The sequence below is a fragment of the Dermacentor andersoni genome, chromosome 4, assembly GCF_023375885.2.
Source record: "Dermacentor andersoni chromosome 4, qqDerAnde1_hic_scaffold, whole genome shotgun sequence".
NCBI classification, from domain to species: domain Eukaryota; kingdom Metazoa; phylum Arthropoda; class Arachnida; order Ixodida; family Ixodidae; genus Dermacentor; species Dermacentor andersoni.
In genome coordinates this window covers 60846954-60867252 of record NC_092817.1, presented here as the reverse complement: position 1 = coordinate 60867252, position 20299 = coordinate 60846954, and the positions used below count along the sequence as shown (strand labels likewise).

Genomic DNA, 20299 nt, shown 5'->3' with positions numbered 1-20299 from the left:
GTGTGCTATTTATTGTTAATTTCCTTTATTGTGTTGATGTAACCTTTTCTTTTTAGTTTTATACAAATTTACTGCACTTTTTACCAACTCCCCTCTGTAATGCCCTCTGGCCCTGAGGGTAATGAAATAAATAAATAAATAAATAAATAAATAAATAAATAAATAAATAAATAAATAAATAAATTGCTATCACAATAAAAAAATTTAGTATGTCATCCTGCACCCTATTAATATTAATAGTAATAAGCTTTCATTATGTACCAACACTGTGCCTGGCTGCATGCAATTTGTGCAGGAGGATGGCTGGGACTCTGATCCTTTCGTGCTGACGGAAAAAAATGGCAAGCTCTATGGACGTGGTGCTTCAGATGACAAGGGTCCAGTGCTGGGCTGGTTGCATGCCATTTGTGCATACAAGGAAGCTGGCGTTGATATTCCGGTCAACCTAAAGGTGTGCGCTTAATTTGCATAGTATGTTACTGCTCAAGAATTTGTGGCAGCATGGTTGAAAAAAATAGGTAGTAGAGACACCTGGGACACCCTGCTGCGCAGCTCGTACTCTGAGCTCCAGCTCCGGCTCGTCCAACTAGCTGAAGAGGCTGCTGGGACCCAAGACCTCCCAGCCTGCATCTGAGGCGGCGGCACTCGCCCCCTGACCTGCGTGTCGGGGGGTGGATAGACCACCTTATCCGTTGGAAAATAAAGTTTATTCTATCTATCCATTAACGGGGAATATGATTTAATAGATATTGTAAATATTTTTTCTCAGCCTGGTATTGTGGAGTTAATCGTACTTGTCTGAAACAGTTTGTCAGCCTAAAGCAATGCCTGTATGCAGAGGACATATTTTTTTAAAAATCTTCATTTACAGTTTTAAAACACTGCTTTGTTGAGATGAGTCATTGAAGACAACGCTGTTTTGATGAGTGCATAACAGGCCCTGTCCTGTGAATTATTCTGCTCTGATGAGCTCTGTCCTATTGGGACAGTATGACTTATACCCTGCTTTGTATTTCTACGTTTTTTTCTTGATGTGGATGGTTTGCAGTTTGTTTTTGAGGGCATGGAGGAGTCTGGCTCAATTGGGTTGGATCAGCTACTGTACAGCCTCAAGGACACTGAATTCTTCAAGAAGGTGGACTATGTCTGTATTTCTGACAACTACTGGCTCGGAAAGGACAAACCGTGCCTCACTTATGGACTCAGGTAAATTGCACAGAAAGGGTCACATAGGGCCCTTTGGGGTTATGTGATCACATTCTTTGTTTTGCGAGTACTGTGTGTGTTTATTTCTATTGCACAGCTTTAACTGAACCGATTGGAACAATTTTAGTTGACTGTGTGCCAAAGATTATTTATAGTTTGGGCAAAAAAGTGAATGCAGTGAAATGTTCAGAGTAGAATGTATTATCTGGGAAGACTACCCTTTTATCATTTTTGTGATAGCCTGTTATGGTGGAACGGCATTGAATGAGGGAGCAAGGAATTTGATTCCAGGTAAACAATGTCTGAGCATGACAAACATGGGGTTGTCTAGTTGGTTTTGCATGTTAACTTGAAGAGCACAGAAATGGTTTACAGGAGGAGTCAGCACATATCATTGACAAACAACTAATTTGAGTGATAAATAATGAAATGTACACCACAATTAAAATGGCACCTGTGTCCAGTATATGTAATATGCTTGCTCATTTCAAGAATAATATTGGTTGTTTGTAAGCACTGTGTGCCATTTCTTTCTTCATTCTGGCCTCTCCTTGCATGCTTCCAGTCAAAGTGCCAAACCAGTTGTGAATTTTTTGCCCTTGTGAAGTATGCCACGACTTACTCCAGGTTGTGTTGCATGCATATTTTTGTTTTATTCCATTTCAGGGGTCTGTGCTACTTTGCTGTTGAAGTTGAGTGTGCCAGCAAGGACCTCCATTCAGGTGTCTTTGGAGGCTCTGTGTAAGTGTCTTACTTGAGGCAGTATTTAACTGATTTTTTTGGGGCTGTTATAAAGTAGCAGAACTTGTCGGCCAGCAGTTGGTGCAAATGTCTTAGCAGCCCTTTGACGTAAAATGCAGCAATTATGTGAAAAATATTGCTCTCATTTGCTGCCGATAAGCGGCCATGACATAACCGGTCCAGATGTTAAAGAACATGTTTTAATTACATCAGCAACCTGCTTCTACTGAAAAGATTTTGATGCGTTAGACACGGCTGAGTTGCAGTGTCGGAATATGTGGTGTGATACTATACTACCTTGCTGTTGCTTGTGATGGTTAGTTTTACCGACCTCATTAACTTTTTAAAAACATGCTCAATCAAGTCTTAAAGCCTTGTCAAGTTGTCCATGAGTTACACCTTACTGACTATTGAGGAGCCCCAGGATATTCCTTAGGCATAATTTTACAGGGGAAGGTGTTAAGGGCTAGCTCCCCCAGTATTGCCCATATGTTAACACAAAACTATCATCAGGAATGTTTCCAGCATCTTCTTCCACAGCGGCTCGTTGGCGCCCCTCAGCGCTACCGTGCAAATGCACTCATGCCACTGCTCCTGCGTTTGTAGTAATTAATTCAACAATTAAATAATTGAGTAATTAAGAAACACAGACTTAACCAACTTTACAGCGAATTACGGCGAAGCTGTTAAGGGCTAGTTCCCTCAGGATCGTGTCCGTGAGTAGATGCAAAACTCCCCATACGTGGACCAATCCAGAGGATAGTGCAATGCCGGGCCAACTCGCGGCATAGGTGAAGCAGGCGTTAAGCACTCCCCATATGTGCGCTGATTCCGAAGATAGTGCAATACCGAGCCGACCCGCAGCGGAGGTGAAGCAGGTGGTAAGCATTTCCCATACGTGGGCCGATACCCATATAGTGCAGTACCGGGCTGACCCACAGCTGAGGTGAAGCAGGCATTAAGCACTCCCCATACATGGGCCGATCCCAAAGATAGTGCAATGCCAGGCCGACCCGCGTCAGTGGTGCAGTTCACCATTAAGGGGCCCATGTACACAGCTTCGCTGGTCATCCTTCTTCAGAGTGGAAGGGCACCGAGTTTTTTTTTGTTATTCTATGACCCTGATTTTGTTTGTACATAATATAAAAGAAAATTCTAAAGAGTCGGGCAAGCATGGAATTCAGTTGAGTGCAGACTGTCAACTGGTTTTACAATATAAAATTATCGACATAACCATTGAAATGTGCAGTTGTATATATTAATTGTAATGTGTGTACACTGGGTGCAGAAGGTATTTGACATCGCAGATTTAGATTGCTGTAGACAATGAGATTTTATTTAAGGAAAGGAAGTTAGGTTTACCTGAGCTGGTGCACTATTGTCTGCTATTCTGCACTGGGAAAGAGTAAAGGGGAGTGAAAATATTGAGATGGATGATGATGAGGAGGAGTGAATTCTCATGTACAGGAAAACCCCATTAACTAGAAGTTATAAAATGAAACAATTTTGAGATAATGGAATTTCGAGATACGTGAAATCACGAAAATAGAAGCCTGCTGGTGACAGACTCCGCGGAGTGTCATCGGGAAGGTAATCATAAGTGACAGCCCTCAAATGTGAATTTCAATAGCCACTCCCCCTCCAGGGTGTCATCTGTGTGGCAGCACTAGCACTCATCCTCTGTAACACAATGTAATTCTCGGCAACGATGCCACTATGTATCGGTGATGCCCTTGAGAAGGAGACTAACAAACAGACTGAGAATCTTCTGACAGTGGCCAACAACATAGTGCACCATTTGATTTGAGCATGCAGCTGTTTTCAAAGCCAAATTCAAAATAATTCTTGGGGCTGAAGATTATTTTATTAAACAACCTGAAGACACCAAAGAAACAATGTAACAAAATTTGGCATGAATGTACATCTAATTTATCCGAAAGATAATTGCTCTTGCTGAAGTCATCATTACACTCTTAAATACTTTGCACGTGTTGTACACAGTGTTATGTAACAGTGTATATTTATGCTGCCTTTAGTGATGTTTGTTCCTTTCATCAGAGAATCGGCGTATATTTACAACAGATCATAAAATATAAAGGCAGAGCAGCTGCACATTGTACTTGGCCAGGATACTGCATCTGCTTTTGAAGCTCTGCCCGTAATCAGTACTGTTTAATGTTTTCCAGACATGCCAGAATGGCACGAAACAAAAATTGTTCAGAGCCTTGCACAAGCTAAAATAAATAGCCTCTATTATATTCTTGTGTGGCACTGCAAACGTCTGTGTGCGAGAGTTGGCAACTGCACAGCTGTGCTTTCTGTGTTAGACCTCCTTTGAAACAATTCTTACTGTGGGGAGCTAAACAGAAGCATCATAAACATTTTAAAACGTAAGGTGAGAGCAAATAAATATTCTATAACTGCATGTTTAAATTCTCGAACAAAGCTTAGTGTATGAAGAAAGTTGAGTAGTAGAATATATTATGAGCAGTTTTCTTATAATAGTTATAGAAATAGAACTGGGCTTTTTGATCATGCTGTATACAGTGTCATGTCACATTATGATAATAATATTGCATCCTTTGTATTTCCCAGACTTAAAAAATGTCTACCTTCATCATTTTATTTGTAGTTATTTCATATAGGGAATATGAAAATTCAATGCATATTGTATAATCTACATGTAGTGTAGTGCATTCCAGTGTGTTCAGTGTGGGAAACTAATTATGAGGCTATCTGCGTTAACCACATGACAAATGTGACTTGCATTCCATTAGTTCCCTGTGCTAGGTAACTAGTCATATTGGGCGAACTTCGCCTGTACAGTTGTTTTACAAGTCTTCGTAGCAGTGTTACAACTCGTATCCAAAAACGCAGGAGAAACCGAAAAGGGATAGAACAGAGTGCCGACTTTCAACCGAAAAAGTTGAAAATCCACACTCTGCCCTGTCCGTTCTTGGTTTTTCCTACATTTATGTGTGCTGTAACATTGCTACAGAGAATGCATCACCAACTAGCCAGCCATTAAACATTATTGTCTCGCTTCCCTAGACATGAAGCCATGGCTGACCTGACACACCTGATGAGCAAACTGGCTGACCGCACTGGCAAGATTCTGATCCCAGGAATTATGGACGATGTGGCGCCTCTCACTGACAAGGAGCGTGATCTCTACAAGAGCATCGACTTTGACATGGTGGGAATAGTGGACGATGAAAAATATGTTTTATCTCCAACTTCGTTTTTACCTTTAAAACCTTTCACGGTTGCCCACAGCATGGTGCGTGGGGGTAGTACCTGTTGTCCAGTTTCATTGAATGTGGCATTGCTCACCCTAGCATGGTGAACTGGCTTTACCAGTTTACATATGTGCTTCATCATACCCAGCCAGTTATCTTTTTATCCACTTCATGTTAGCGCTTCTGGTGGTGCTCTTGGATTACTAAATGCATAATTAATACAAGGCAGACCACGTCACCTGCAGGGCTCACTTTAGCACACATGTATCAGCTGTTACCATGCTTTGCATTGGCTGAAGTTCAAGACCTTTTATTTTGGGATTGCATGCTATAGCTGTTATTTGTTACTTATGGTATCCTCTCATCGTTACTTAGCCTATGGTACTTGCCCACAGTATCCTCAAACCTCTTATTGTCAAATGTCCTTGTTCAGGATGAATACTGCAAGGACTTAGGTGCTTGTGGACTCCTACACTCAACAAAGGAGGCAGTTCTAATGCATCGCTGGAGATTCCCATCACTTTCGCTTCATGGTGTGTACAGGCTTATTTTTTACGATGTAAAATGCTTTTATGCTATGCTTAGCAAAAGCCAGGCTTATTTGCCTTCAAATTAATCATGCTGCTGCTTTTCTGGTGCACTTGAACCTCGATTTGACAAATTTCAGCATAACCTTTTAGGTTTAAGGAAATGCATTGATCGATTAGTAGCGTGCTTATAGAAGACCACACACTATTTCGTTCATAGCAAAATACTTTTACGGTACATTTTTTTGTTTGTAATTTTTTGAATACTGCACAAGAACCTTGTCAGCCTTTACAGTTGATGACCAGAATAACACTAACTGCAGGGGAACTGTAAAGACAGTGTATGCCATGCAGTGCAGTTTAGCTTGATCCTGGCGTTCGCTAGACCAGCCTTGGTTATACTGTGTCCCGACAGATTTGGTGATCCCAAACTTTAAACTCTCACCTTGCATCCAGCCTCACCACTCGCCACCTGTCATGATGTCCATTTTTTACTTGAGAGGTTAGGCGTAGAAAAGATAGGCGTGAGAAAAACAAGGAGGACAACACAAATATAAACTGTGTGTTGGAAGTTCGCACTGTGGCAGAGACTAAGAAAGACACAAAAACTAACTCTGCACGCTCAGTGTAAGACGGCACAAACCTATCAATCGTGGACATGTGTGCCCTGTCGACAGATAGGATAGAGAGTTGGGCAAGTTGGTACGGTAACACAATTTTGTTACAGCAACAGCACTCATCTTGTTTATCTCGTCTACGTCTTTGTCCTTTCATGCTGCAACAAAATTGTGCTCCTGACAGATATTATTTTAGGCACAACAATTCCATGTCCACCGTTGATGTCAGCACTACTCCTCTTCACCCACGAGGCCTCGGTGTCAGATTGTACTTGCCCAGCAGTTGTGGGATGCCAGAATGTTTCACTGTTGCTGTATTGAACCATGAACCTTTGCAGCTGGTTCACCCAACTTGAGGTCCACTTTAAAATCTAGTGCATCGCCATTGAAAAAAGTTTTGTCACACTGTTCCTTTTCCTTGCTGCCTGAGAGTGCAGGCATATTTTGTGGACATTGCCGATGGTACGCACAGTGAAACCTAATCATCTGAAGGCAGTGATAACGAGCTACAAGGCCAAATTGGAGCACCTGCAGGTGCAGTCTTTCTTTGGGATAGAACTCTGTGATTAGAGAAGGTGTGAATTAGTACTTCACAGCATGTGGCAGCTGCTCGAAAGCCAGTCCACTGGCACAAATGACCAAATTCTGTGACAGCTGGTCCTATGTCTCCTACAAGGCATAGTCCTGGTTCTGGCTGCTGTAGGCATAGCCCTTCCTGACAAGCTTGTCAAATCCTATTCTAAGTCCCCACACATTCAAGTCTCCCCACAGTGCTGATGGGCTGCCTTACTGCACCCAAAACTTGAAGATTGCTCTGCCTTGAGGAGCATATTACCACATTTGGCAGTCAGATAGCTGCTATGGCACACCTTCATCAACCACATCACTGCTGCTTGTAATCAGTCACACTCCTCCCATGAGCACCATGCTCCTCAAACCTCCGAGGTTGCTGCACCTGATTGTTGCTGGTATTATTGTGCCCTTGCCAACAATGCCTGGTTGTGCACCCACCCTGCTCTTGGACATGAAAATAGCATACCAGGCACTCGCAGCAAGAAGTGGCTCTGGCCAACCCAACAGCTGCCTTCTTTACATCGCCAACAGGATTGCAGGCTGTAGAGAGAGAGAGAGAGAGAGAGAGAGAGAGAGAGAGAGAATGAAGAGGAAAGGCAGGGAGGGTTAACCAGATATGAGTCTCCGGTTTGCTACCCTACACTGGGGATGGGGGATAGGGGTTAGAAAGATGACAGAGAGGAAAGCGCTAAAAAAACAAAAAAAAACGCGCACATGGAGATACACACAAAAGGCGTTCCACTTAAAGTCGTTCACACAGGCCGGTAGATTGCAAAAAGCGCAATAGCACTTGCACGGCCTTCTTTTGTGACGGTAGGTCCCTTCGATGTTGAATTCTTTTTTTGGATAGCGGTTGGTCGTCCAGTTGGTCAAGTTCGTGGCGAAGGCATGCCCTCTGTGGACTGTACTGCGGGCAGGCACACAAAATATGGCCAATTGATTCTTCATGGCCACAGTGGTCACAGGTTGGGCTGTCAGTCATCCTTATGCGGAATGCATAGGCTTTGGTAAAGGCAACGCCCAACCAAAGTCGATATAAAAGCGTGGCGTCTCTGCGGCGAAGCTGTGATGGCGCTCAAAGACTTAGTGTGGGATCAAGTGAGTACAGTCGTGTATTTCTTAAATGTGGCTCATTCCATTGCGACGCGGTGTGCTGCCAAGCAAGTAGGCGGAGCTTCCGTGCAGCATCAGTTCTAGGAAGAGGAATTGGAATGTGGCGCTCCTCAGTATGGGCTGAGCGGGCAGCGTGATCCGCTCGTTCATTGCTGATAATCCCGCAGTGACTTGGAAGCCACTGAAAGGCTATTTCATGGCCTGCATCACTTATATGGTGTAACGTCTCTGTATTATGGAATACTAGTTGTTCGTGCGGTCCGCGTCGTAAAGGTGACAGTAGAGACTGCAGTGCTGCCTTCGAATCGCAGAATATTGTCCACTTGTGTGGTGGTTCATCACCAATGTGATGAAGGGCGAGCTCTGCTGCCGTCGATGTTGTCGTGTGGGTCGTCTTAAATTTGATTGTTGTAGCTTTCGCTGGTATGACTATTGCCGCCACGGAGTCATGTGGGGTCATGTGGAGCGTTCGGTGCATCATCCTTAAAGTCGACGAGCTCTTGTTGATGACTTCGGAATTTGACTCCTCCATACTCTTGTCATGCGTCATTCAAGCCGCATGACGTACCTGGGCCACAGTGTTCAGCAATGCTCAGAGTTGCTGTCTTCTGCTTCAGAGCATGATACTTGCAAGAAGGAAATTGCAAAATGACCTGCCTGCTCCAGGCCATCTGCAAAATCCAGATTTTGGCTTATGGGCAGTGCTCATTGGCAGTCTCATTTGGACTGTGCTGTAGCTTCTATTGGCTCTTCTCAACATCTTTATGGTGACCAGAGCAGCAGCGTGACTATCCAAGCTCGGAACACACACGCCACTAATAAATTTTGTTATCTCAGAGCAGCAAAGTCTAATCAGTTACACAGAATCTCGACAGGCCCACATGGAAACAGAGTATGCATTGCTGTACACTTTGTTCCCTGACACTCCAATCCTAGACAATGCAGTGTGCAGTGTGATTGGTTGCCAATGGATCACTGTGGCTCTCACTCTGCTGATCCAGCTGCGAGTACTGCAGTGCGGTAATTAGTATGACAGTGCAAGCACTTATGTAGGGAGTCAGTTCTTTGGTGTTTAAGAATCATCCTGCATGCTGGAAGTATGACAGTTTTAACCTGTAGAGTAAATCCTTAGCATAATTTAGACGTACTAGCTGTTACCTTCATACAGTTCTTGTTCCTTGACTTCCCATTTGTTCCGTCCTGCAGGTGTGGAGGGCGCCTTTTATGGCTCAGGCGAAAAGACTGTTATACCTCGCAGGGTAGTCGGCAAGTTTTCAATTCGCATTGTGCCCAATCAAGAGCCAGCCAAGGTGGAGGTCCTGGTCAAAAAGTACATTGAGGAGCTGTGGAAGCAGCATGGAAGCCCCAATAAGATCAAGCAAGTTTTCACTGAAATTGTTTTCGCGTATATATGCTGCTGCAAATTAAAGTCCTCAGGGCACATGTGACAGGTGCTTGTTTCTAGAAGCAGGACCATCTGCTGTCTTTCCTGTTTTACTGTATGTCTTTTCCAGTGTCACAAGAGACGTGAAAATGCAGCTACCCACTGTTTATTGAAAGCAAGGCATAGGAGCAGCACATATATTCTCTATACATGTACAAAACACAGAAAATTCTGTCCGTCGTGGTCTTTCTATATCTTTCATCCTTGTAGGTTTTTGAAATATGAAAATAAAGGGTAAAAGGATGAATGATGGCAGGTGACTGTGATTGAGTTCTCTGCTTATGAATGTATGCACAAATATGCTCTGTTCCTACACTTTCCTTTCATAAGTTATTTTACAGTGGTACTTGTGCCTGTTTCGTTTTTCCTGTCTTGCCTGCTTCAGACTGTTAGAAGGAATGTACAGCAATTAAACCGCATCATCTCATCTAACAGTAGGCATCTTTAGAATCTATTGCATGATTTCATGACTGGACAAGTGTGCTTGATTGTTCTACTGTGTACGTTGATGTATTCTCTCCATGACTATCCTTCACAAGGGTGGGGATAGAACTGCTGTTTCCTGTGCACAACTCTATAAGCACTATTGCATGTATCCATGATGCCTGGTACAAAGTGCTATCCCTGGTTGTTGCTTCCGTAGCATATCTGTCATCATAGTGGCAACCAAAGCAAAATATTTTGCCTTATTACAATACAAGCGCTGTACGACAAAGTAGTGCAATTAATGAGAAGACAGAGGTTCACAGGAGCATGGACACTCGGAAGGGATCGACAAAAGCCTCAGCCTGGCACCAATGTTTTCACAGAGGAACTTGTCTTGCCCAGTTATTACCTCAATGAAGGCTTGTCGATATGTTGGCTCCAGGATAAGGCTTCTCTTGTTTGGCCACTGTTTAGTGCCTGTGGGTGCATGCCTGACAGCTCACTAAGACACAACACACATTCTTTGATGTTTTCAAAACCAAAGAAACCATTAGCAGATGGTGTATCTTGTGTGTTCAGAGAACTTCTGTTATTCCACTAAACTGCTTTTCTTGATGGTATATTAGGGAACTTTAGCTCGGCCCTGTATGTAATTACCATTCACAGAATTCTGGGTCACCAGGGCATAACTGCGAGCAGCCAGGTTGGGGGCGCCATCTTGTGGCACAGGGCTTAACCAGACAGGACACAGACCTATTATTGCAATTACCCAACCATATTCTGTTTATCTGCTGGTGTGATGCACCAGCAATGACGCAATGAACAACATGCGATCCCCTTAATTTTATATTACTTGCAAAATGGGGGATTGCAGAAATGGTTATGTAGTTATTTTGGGGCACAATAAGGAACCCCTAGGCTGTCACCCTTAATCTGTAGCCATCCACTACAGCTTCTCTTACAGATTAAATGTAACTTTTGTACATAAAAAAATATGCTTATTATTGCTTATTGTGATGGTCTTCCATGCAGTGTCCACATGGCTAGTGGCGGCCGGTGGTGGATCAGTGACCCTTTCTCTCCAAACTTTGAGGCCGGCAAGGCTGCCACCAAGCATGGTGAGCGGCTTATGTTCAGCCAACTTTTGGCTCCTTGCCACCTGTGTGTCCTGTCATGTTGCCTCCCATTCAGCACAGTGTCAGCTTTTGTAGTCAAAGCTAGCATTGCTTCATATTGTGACTATTTGGCCTTGTGGAGTATAACTGCTTTCTCCACTTGTAATCTCGATCATACCCGGGCATTGAACACTTCCAGGCGTACTTTGAACATGCTACAGTAAACACGTTATGCTGACATGTAACATGTTCTTGTGTTTTAGAAGTGTCCTCTGCTAGACAGTCAAACATATTTTACTTGTGTTATTTGTAGCTTTCATTTACTCTGTCGTAGAATTGGCCCATAAAAGTAAACAAAGGTTTAGCCTTTCCTTTTCCACTCTTTGACTGTTTATTATGAAGTGATGAACCAGACAGTTAAAAGCTATTTTTATATGGCATGCTAAGGAGTGGACACAAGATGGCCAGGCTATGTAATTGCTTGAAATTTGTGATTTCAGCAGCTGCGCATTTGATTATTCAATTTCTCTCCGGTGACCAGGTATACTTGCTGTACCTCAGTGGTGAAAGTTTTTTTCCTTATTTTCTTGGTTTTTCCCTATTGTTGGGGGACTCGCTGCTAGTGAATTGTAGTGTTTTATAACCGCACCTCGCCAATGCCGTAACTTTTTCTTCATGTAAAAATTGTAAATACTTGGCTGATGGGCAATGCTTGTCCTGTCTTCCACTTTGTCTTGCTTCTATTCCTTTGAACACAGTGCATAATGAATGTTTGCCACACCTGTCTTTTTCCGCAAGATGCAATAAAGGTTGATCTTGTGTACCTCATGGAACACAAGACAGAAATGGCTGAGCACCCCTCATATGTTCATGTGGAGTTCCTTGCAGGACATGTAGTGTAGTGTTGTGGCTTTCACAGGCAGGCCTTCTGCTCGTATTGGTACTGATTATATTGATCTGCACATGCATTTTAGATCACAGGCATTGGCTATAGGGCATGTATAGCATGCAACGATCAGCATACAATCTGGTTACATTGATTAAATGTTGATCAAACATAGTGCATAAAGGTACTTAATTAACTAATAGTGACAACAATGTAAAGCTATTACATTTCATCCCGGATATATCAAATTATTGTCTATATCGAACAGTCTTAAAATCCCCTTCAAAAATACGATGCAAAAGTATAGCAATGTACTATATGTGTATTGAACGCTGCGGCATGCCATACTCCTGCAAATGTGCTCCTCCTAACAGGCCCGATCACTTCGATCGCAATGTGGGAAATATTTAATGCCAACAAATTTGAAACTGCACTGTTTTGGCAGATGATGTCAAACAAGAGATTGAATCTGAATGGCAGTCTGTGCCTCGGGCGAAAAATTATCAGCGTGCTGTTCTACTCGCTGCGCATAAGGATGGCTCATGCACACTGCAGTTCGTTGTTGACAGGAGCAGATTGCCACTCTGCTTCAAGAACATGAAAGGACTGCTGGTCCGATACTTGTTCCACACGAAAGTGTGGATAATACTATCTTTTCACTGAGTGGCGCTGGGCATGGGATGCCAGACTGGGGATACTGTGCTGCCAGGTTCTTTGTCTTCTATAGACAAGGGCTTTCTGTGAACGGCACTTCAGGATTCTGCGAGAGGCCAAAAGGATCCGACCTCAATCTCCACTTGGACGGATATTTACATTACTTTGAATTTAACAAACCCACCAGATGCCACATCCCCACTTCACAGAAACACCATTGCGGCAGCTGCATGCAGGACTCATCGCTGTGCGATTCACTGGTCTGCGCTGAACGCATTTCATTCATGCTTGCACAGGTACACTTGAGTGGGAATGGACTCTGATATTCTGCAAGCTAAAAGCCACTTTCAAAACTAACAGCGTGTTTGTAGTGTCGGGAGTCACCAATAGCAGGAGCCGGAGGGGAAGAACCAAGAACGAGGGAACGCACAGATTTTTAGGGTAGTAGAGAAGGGAGAACAACTGGTTCCAACAGGAAGTTGGTTCCAAAACCTCTCCCACCCATCCACCTGGCTCGTTGCCCCCATATGACAATAAGCCATTTAAACTGTATATTGTTGCATATTGTATAAACATGCGGCCAGGCACATACACGCGCAATTCGCAGCACAAGTGCGCTGATGGTGGCACGGCGTGTATCTGTACAGGCTAGTTTGCTTCTGTGGTGTGTCCATTTCTTCCTTATCTTAAATAAAAACGTGCAACAAGCACTTCGTACTTTGATGCGCGCGATGTGCACCACAGTCTCACGTCCGCGTGATGCGTGTAGGCTTTTAGGGATGGCATTTGTCAATATATCTGACCACTCCAGAGCTTGAGCGGCTTGTAATGTTCATGAGCAAAAATATAGGTAAACTTTGGGGCATTGGACATAGCCTTGGAGAAACAAATTGGTAAGTTCCCACTTTTCATGATGTTGGGAAACTGTCAGAGATCTCGGATAAGCTTCAGGTAGGCATATATTTCGAATTATCAATATATCTGCACTATTTCACAATAACCTTCATGTTCGACATATCTGGGATCAATTTTAGTATGTATTTTGATGCGATTCCCTTGTGGAAACATTGCAGTGTTAATCTGGTAAAAATTCGTGCACTTGTCACGTGGAGTCATGGCTGTTCCTCGATGCAGTGTATGGTGTGGAGCCCGACATGACAAGGGAAGGCGGCAGCATCCCAGTGACGCTGACACTGCAGGAGGTGACCAACAAGAGCGTCATCCTACTTCCTATGGGAGCCAGTGATGATGGAGCCCACTCGCAGAATGAAAAGATCGACGAGCGAAACTACATTGAGGGGGTGAGTCGTCTGCCATGCCTTCATTGTCATGACCCCATAAAGTACATCCATCCAAAAAGGGTTTTTATACCAAAGCTCTGAATTATCCCTGTCCTCTACTAGCTGAATGAACTCCCTTCCATGTATCCTTTCACTTTGTTTGGTCCCCTGTTGTCCTTTGACATTCTCTTGCTTTAGCAGATCACTGGTCATCCCGTATGTGCTCTACATTTCCTACCCACATTCACCTCTTACTTTGTCTTGGAATACTTCTACTTTTTTGCTTTCTACACTAGAAAACCCAAATGTACTAAGTTGGCGAAGCGTATTGTGAACATGCTGACCACACTCTTAGTGTGGCAGTGTCTTCAACAATCCTTTATTTGAGAAAAATGTGTAAAAGAGGTATGTATTTGTCAGGTTCTACTGTGCTGATTTGTTATAGAATACTGCTGTTCATTTCTGTTAATTTGACTTCTGTTAATTGGCCTATTTATCCAGTGGGTTGAAATAAAATTAAAGGCAAGAAGACCTGAATTAGTCATCACACTGTCTGCCTAATAAATTTGCTGTTATCAATTGCTATGCTGAAAATTGTGTGTGCAAGTACATCATTCAGCATACCATTGTGCTTACCCTTTGTCTGTTGTATCTTTAGTCTGACTGCTCCTCAAGTCCTTGCCGTGTTCTTTTCCTTTTCTTCTTCTCTCTCCCTCACTCTTGCATGTTGGTTTAGTGGATATTTCATGCTGCATAGAACCTGATCTGATTAGTGGAATCTCGCTAATACAATCTCCAAGGGAGCCGGAAAATGTATAATCTGAAAATCGTGTTATGCATCTGGAAATACATTGCTCCTGTGGGACGTTGGCCGGCAAAATAATGTCTTATCCCAAAAACGTATTATGTTGAATCATATCAATGAGATTCTGCTGTATTCATCGTTGCGTTCTCCCAATTGAGAATTGAAAAACAGTTCATAAATTTCTTTCATGGTAACATGGACACGACTTTCGTTTGATAGTTGGTATTTGTGTTGTCATTCTCATTCTTTCTTGAGTCCATGTTTTGCACGCCTGCATTTTCATACCATGAGCCCCTACCAACCTATTCAGCTTTCTGTTGTTCATAAATTCCTTCGTCTGTCAAAGTGTAGACAGACCTGCCACACTGGCTTGCCATGGCTGTCCTTCCTGCCAAAACAGTGCTGTGTTCCAAATGTCTCAGTGCGACACAGCAATGTGTCAGTAGCACAGTGTCGTTGCGCCATGTTCCTTTTTTATTACAAATTGCTTTGGTAGAGCTGTGGAGTGCACTGAAAACACAATTATACTTGCGAGAAGCACAGGTGGTGCGAGAGTGGGTCCTCAACAAACACACACACGCATACAAACGCATGTGCACACATGCACACAAACAAAACGAAAACGGCGCACTGACAGGATAAGAAGGAAGTTGAAAAACAATGCTCTTGTTTTTCACTCCCTTCGTCTTGTTATTGCACTGAGTGCCTGCTCAAGTCGTGAACTAACCAGTCGAAATGTAGTACATACGCTGCTACAGCTGTGGATTTTTGCTTTACAGCATCCATAAGCGCAGTGCATGTAATACGATACATCTGTTATAACAATTCCTAGCTCCTTTGTTTTAAGTAAAGTGATCATGTCGAATGTAATACATTTTTGAGGTGCACAAAATTTATTGCATCATTGTGTTTCGTGTTATTGATATAATTGATTGTTATGGATATAACAAACTGCTACATTCACCTCCGAAACCCAAAAATACCCCACATTGCATGCAGAGTACATTGCTTTCTGCGACGTTTGGCACTTGTTTGCTGCGGCAGTTCAAAACTCCTGCGTTGCCACGTCGAATGCACTATCCAGCAACACTGTTCTTTCTCACCGCTGCCCGTAGATGCGCGCAAGCAACAGCTGCTGCGCGCCTACGTGTGACGGTGCGAAAGGTTAGTGCATTCGCTTCTGTTACACACCTGCCTGCACGGCTGCATGGCATGCCACATAGGCAGGCGCTGCTGGGCGTGGCCTTGGAGATCTCCTCGGCGCAATTTCGGGCGTCATGTGCAAGCCTGCGCGAGTCAGGCCATGCTGTACAGTGGTGCAAAAGATTTATAGTGCATTCACTTCTACTCGGCGCCCTCTGAGATCTCACCGGCGTAATCTCGGGGGTCAAGTTCAAATCTGCACAAATCTCAGCATGCTGCGCAGCGGTGCGAAAGAATATTAGTGCATTCAAGGCTGTCACGTCACGTGCTAAGTCGTGTGTTCCACACACTGAAGATTTTGTTGTTTTATTCATATTTCATAACCTGCGTGGTCCTGTAACGGTTCTACTGGCTGCAAATCCATATTATTTCCATGTTTAAAATTGTGCACCCAATTGGGCTTATAGTGCAGTAAATGGTAATAATAGATATAACAAAGTAATTTTGGCTCTTCCAACTTCGTTATAACAAGGTTGAAGTGTATATCGTTGTCTGTCCACCTCTCTTCCCACTGGACCTCTTTGATTTTTGGAGTTCTGGCAGCCCGTTGGGAGCCAGACGGCAGCCAGCTAGTTCCGGTCCTGATAAGAAGTCACTTGGGCTGGGGTCCCAAGAGAACCCGAAGCTGCCCAAAGTTTGCAAAATCGAACGCCGGGTAGATGGCCACGGGATAAATGTAAACCTGCTCCTAGCATGGCAGTGCCTGGCGGGGCCAGCACACACCTGGCGTAGTTGGCCCATTTATGTGTTGCCAGCTTGAAAATATATAGTTGCATTCAGGGATACGATCATTTTCGTGAAATTTCCCGCGACTCGGCACAGGACGCACACTGGGCCAACCGCACTTTGCACAGCCCAACAGATGGCCTTTGATGCATCTGATCGCAAGCCCTGAAATTGCGCGTAAGTGATTGTATCTCTCAAAACGATCGCTCAAGGATGCCTGCCTGCAGTGATCACTTCTCCCACCGGCGACATTGATGAGTTGGCATTGTGTCATCACTTGACAAGACATGAAAAGGAAGGATATCGTGTACATCTTATACACATAAAATTTCGTTCTGCCCTGCTAGGGCTTCAATTTCTGAAAGTTCGTTTCAATTGATGGGGCTTCTCTTATGACGCTAAGGAGCTGGGGATGCGGCTGGTGCATGAAAATGCACACCGCCTATGAACAGCAAAAAGTTTCACATGGAAAACAATGTTGGTCGCAATCATGAGTGCACATATGCCTATTACTCAACCATTGAATTCTTAACGTCAATGGCCTGCAGTTAGAACACACATCGGTTTCGAGCTGTCGCCCAAGCATATGATGGAAAAGATGGAGCAAACACGGGCTAGCTGCGGTGCCTTCGCTAACTACAGAAAAAGGAGATATTGCCGCATATATACGCGAGATATGTGAAAAGGAACACCAGCAGAGAAAGATCAACCGAAAATTCACCGCAATGTGTGTGAATGAGCATCTACAACTTGCGCGGTACATTATGCAGATTACATGCACACATGAGAGTGCAGCGCGCTGTTCACAGAGTAGTACTACCGGGAGGCCTTCATGACATGCACACACATACACAAAAGTTTCAAATGTTTCACCGCTGCTTGTATCACACTGCCTCGCAATGCGGAACAGTGCATTGGAACCTAAGAAAATAACACTAGAAGTAATGAAATTCGAAGATGACCGTAGCCAGTTGGCTGAGCGAGGTAAAGTCCTCAAGCGCCCACGTTGGAATCTGTCAAGTCCTCACAAAGATGGCGGTGAGCGCTCATCTGCTAGACAGAGAACTTCCAATGAGCAGCCAGACCAAAATTGTCCTGGCTGGCTCTGGCAACTCGCGGGTAGCCAGAAGTGGAAAATTGAAGAGGCCCACTGCTGGCCTGCGGCAGCCCCTGCATCTCCATAATACTGCATGCCAATCCATAACGTTGTGCTTAGGCACAGCATGAAACTTTCACCGAAGTTGTGCCTTCTCTTGCACTCTACATCATTTTACAATAATGTACTTACGTTTATTTACGTTAGTTCACGTTGGAGTGGAAAGTAAGCAGCAGGTTTCAGTGATTTTCATACTGTGGCAACAGACAAGTTTATACAGTGTTTTAATGCGAAAGCACTATATGTCCATTCAGCAAAAATTCATTGTAGTCAGCGTGACCGAAAGATGGTACCAAAAATGGCCAACGGTGCAAAGAGTAAAGCCACGTCAAAAATTCTGTCAATTTTAATGTCAATCTAAATGCTTGGATTCACATCAAATTTTTTGGGGATGTTCATGTAGACAAAGTAAATTAATGGCTCTGAAAAGAAATCTGGTATATGGAAATCTGGGAAATTTGGAAATCGAACCTGGGCCTCAGGAGTTCAAGATGATCATGCTTCCCCGATGCCATGGTGGCTCCACGGTTCTCGCTGACTAAAGGTGTGCCTAACGCATGCGTCATTGCACGTCACGTCGTAGCCATTTGGTTGACTAAACATGGGGCCTAGTGCGTGTGTCATTGGGCACATGATTATACAGTCAATGGGGAGGAGGTTGTGCCATGTCACGAGTGCATAAGATGAGCGTGTACATGATGTTCCAAGGTCTAAAAATGGTGTAATGCTTTCCTATTCCCACACATTAGCAGTCTTAAGTGTGTCTGCCAAATTTTTGTATGTTTATGCAGTGTTTTACCTTATCTACAAATCTTTCTCTTTTTCCAGTCCAAGCTACTGGCTGCCTACCTCTATGAAATTGCTCAGTTGAAGTGAAGCATACCCTTGCCTGCCCTTTCTGCTGTGACTGCTTCATGAAGCGAAGTCTCTACAGGCATATTTTGCTTAATCATGTATTTGCAGCTGTTTACCATAGAATGTATATTAGCACTTCAGGCCTGTTGAGAAGTTGAGCTTCTTAGTCTCAAAAATACTTTATTTGCAAGATCTGCATGTGGAATAAATAGGTGGATGTTTTCTATGACTAACTTTAATACTCGAGGCTAATTTGTTTTATTATTTTACCCATTTGAGATTTCAGATGCACGCGCATATTTTTATCCTAGACGATGACATTGAGGTGTACCTGCTGAAATAAATATTTTTTTATACAGTTCTCCCGAGTTTTCATTTATTTGTGGGACACAACTGTCAACCTCTTTAATTCTGTTAGTCCTTTCATTCTACTTGAATCAGAGGACTTACTGTCTTATACTGGAACCGGTGTTTGACAAGTTAAATGCATCTGCAATAGCTCATAATATTCTAAAATTTTGTTGTTTATCTTTTGAACTAGGTTTGTCACTGCCTGTAGACGTGAAGATATGGTATTTCCTTGAATGTGAAAGTAATAAGTTTACTGGTGTGGTTGAACAGTCCGTTTGGAAACCTAGGACAAAGCACTTAGTTGCTGGTTATAGCTGAACTGTGTGTGTGTACATGTACACACATTCTGCATGCATATGTTGCACGATTTTTGTCCACATAAGTGAGTTGCAGGGCACAGATTGATTGAAAGATCTCCAGATATGCTCCTAGCACCAGGATTCTTGATGTGGGAGTTCCACAGAAAATTGCCACCGCGGTTCGCAGAACTGACAGAAAAACGCTACAAGCACCGTGGAAAAATGCCGCCGTCTGTTACTAATTCCAAGAGCCCATATGGTCAGCCTATGGTCAGCCCATATCTATCCAGCCAAACATGGTCGCAGTGCCGATATATACAGTTATGCCAGCGTTCTGTGTTAACCAGTACCTAGCATCCTCCCACAATCTTGACCTTGAGTACCGGAGCACCAAAGAAGTTTCATCAAAGAAATTCGCAGTAGAATAGTGATTGTGTATGGCAGTGAATGTCCCCCATTTGCTACATTAATTAGTTCATTCAACGAGTTATGACGTGGCTGTGTGGATGTGCAAGACTCCCGAAGGTCGGAACAAGCCACCACTTCTTATTTGGATCATTCAGCGCGAACTGATAACCTCATCGTAAACAAAAATCGAATTTTGGTGTCCGATTGTGCTTTGAAATTCATTGTTTCATATAACAGCTTGTGCAGATTCATTCAAACTGCCACAAAGCAGTGGTTTGACAAGCAAGATGGAAGTATTTATTGCAAGTTATCGAAGGCTTTCCAGGCAAGTGAAAGAAATGCATTAGTCTGAGGTCTGTTAAACATTTTATGGCTGTAGTATATATATGAACCGTTCATGCGAAGTTTTGCCGTTGCTGTGAGGTTCTAATAAGGTTCAAGTGCGATAAGGTCCTATGGCATCCTGTATGCTGTGGGTGTGAGCCAAGAAGGCTGGTGGCTTAATGCATGCTGTCTTGTCATGTGTGCAAGAGAGAGGGGTGCACGCGCTACCCTGATCCAGTGTGCATCTCCACCTCTAGCCCAGCCGCGCGCCACCATGCCCTATCTAATTAGATTTAATCTATATGGTGGGGCCAAAGAATCCTTAAGCTGGGATGGCAGGTGGCTGCATGT

General features: G+C 43.6%; 1 protein-coding gene across 1 annotated transcript in view; it reads left to right on the top strand.

Annotated features, from left to right (window-relative positions):
• The window catches only part of Cndp2 (Cytosolic non-specific dipeptidase 2), a 37025-nt gene extending 18098 nt beyond the window's left edge, over positions 1–18927 (top strand). Inside the window, exons 5-13 of the mRNA XM_050183079.3 lie at positions 296–451; positions 1049–1206; positions 1873–1947; positions 4999–5143; positions 5620–5719; positions 9223–9394; positions 10919–11004; positions 13676–13842; positions 18540–18927. Coding sequence (XP_050039036.1) covers positions 296–451; positions 1049–1206; positions 1873–1947; positions 4999–5143; positions 5620–5719; positions 9223–9394; positions 10919–11004; positions 13676–13842; positions 18540–18587 — 1107 coding nt within the window. The 3' untranslated portion in view covers positions 18588–18927. The remainder of the gene's footprint in view (positions 1–295; positions 452–1048; positions 1207–1872; positions 1948–4998; positions 5144–5619; positions 5720–9222; positions 9395–10918; positions 11005–13675; positions 13843–18539) is intronic.
• Positions 18928–20299: the final 1372 nt, after the last annotated feature.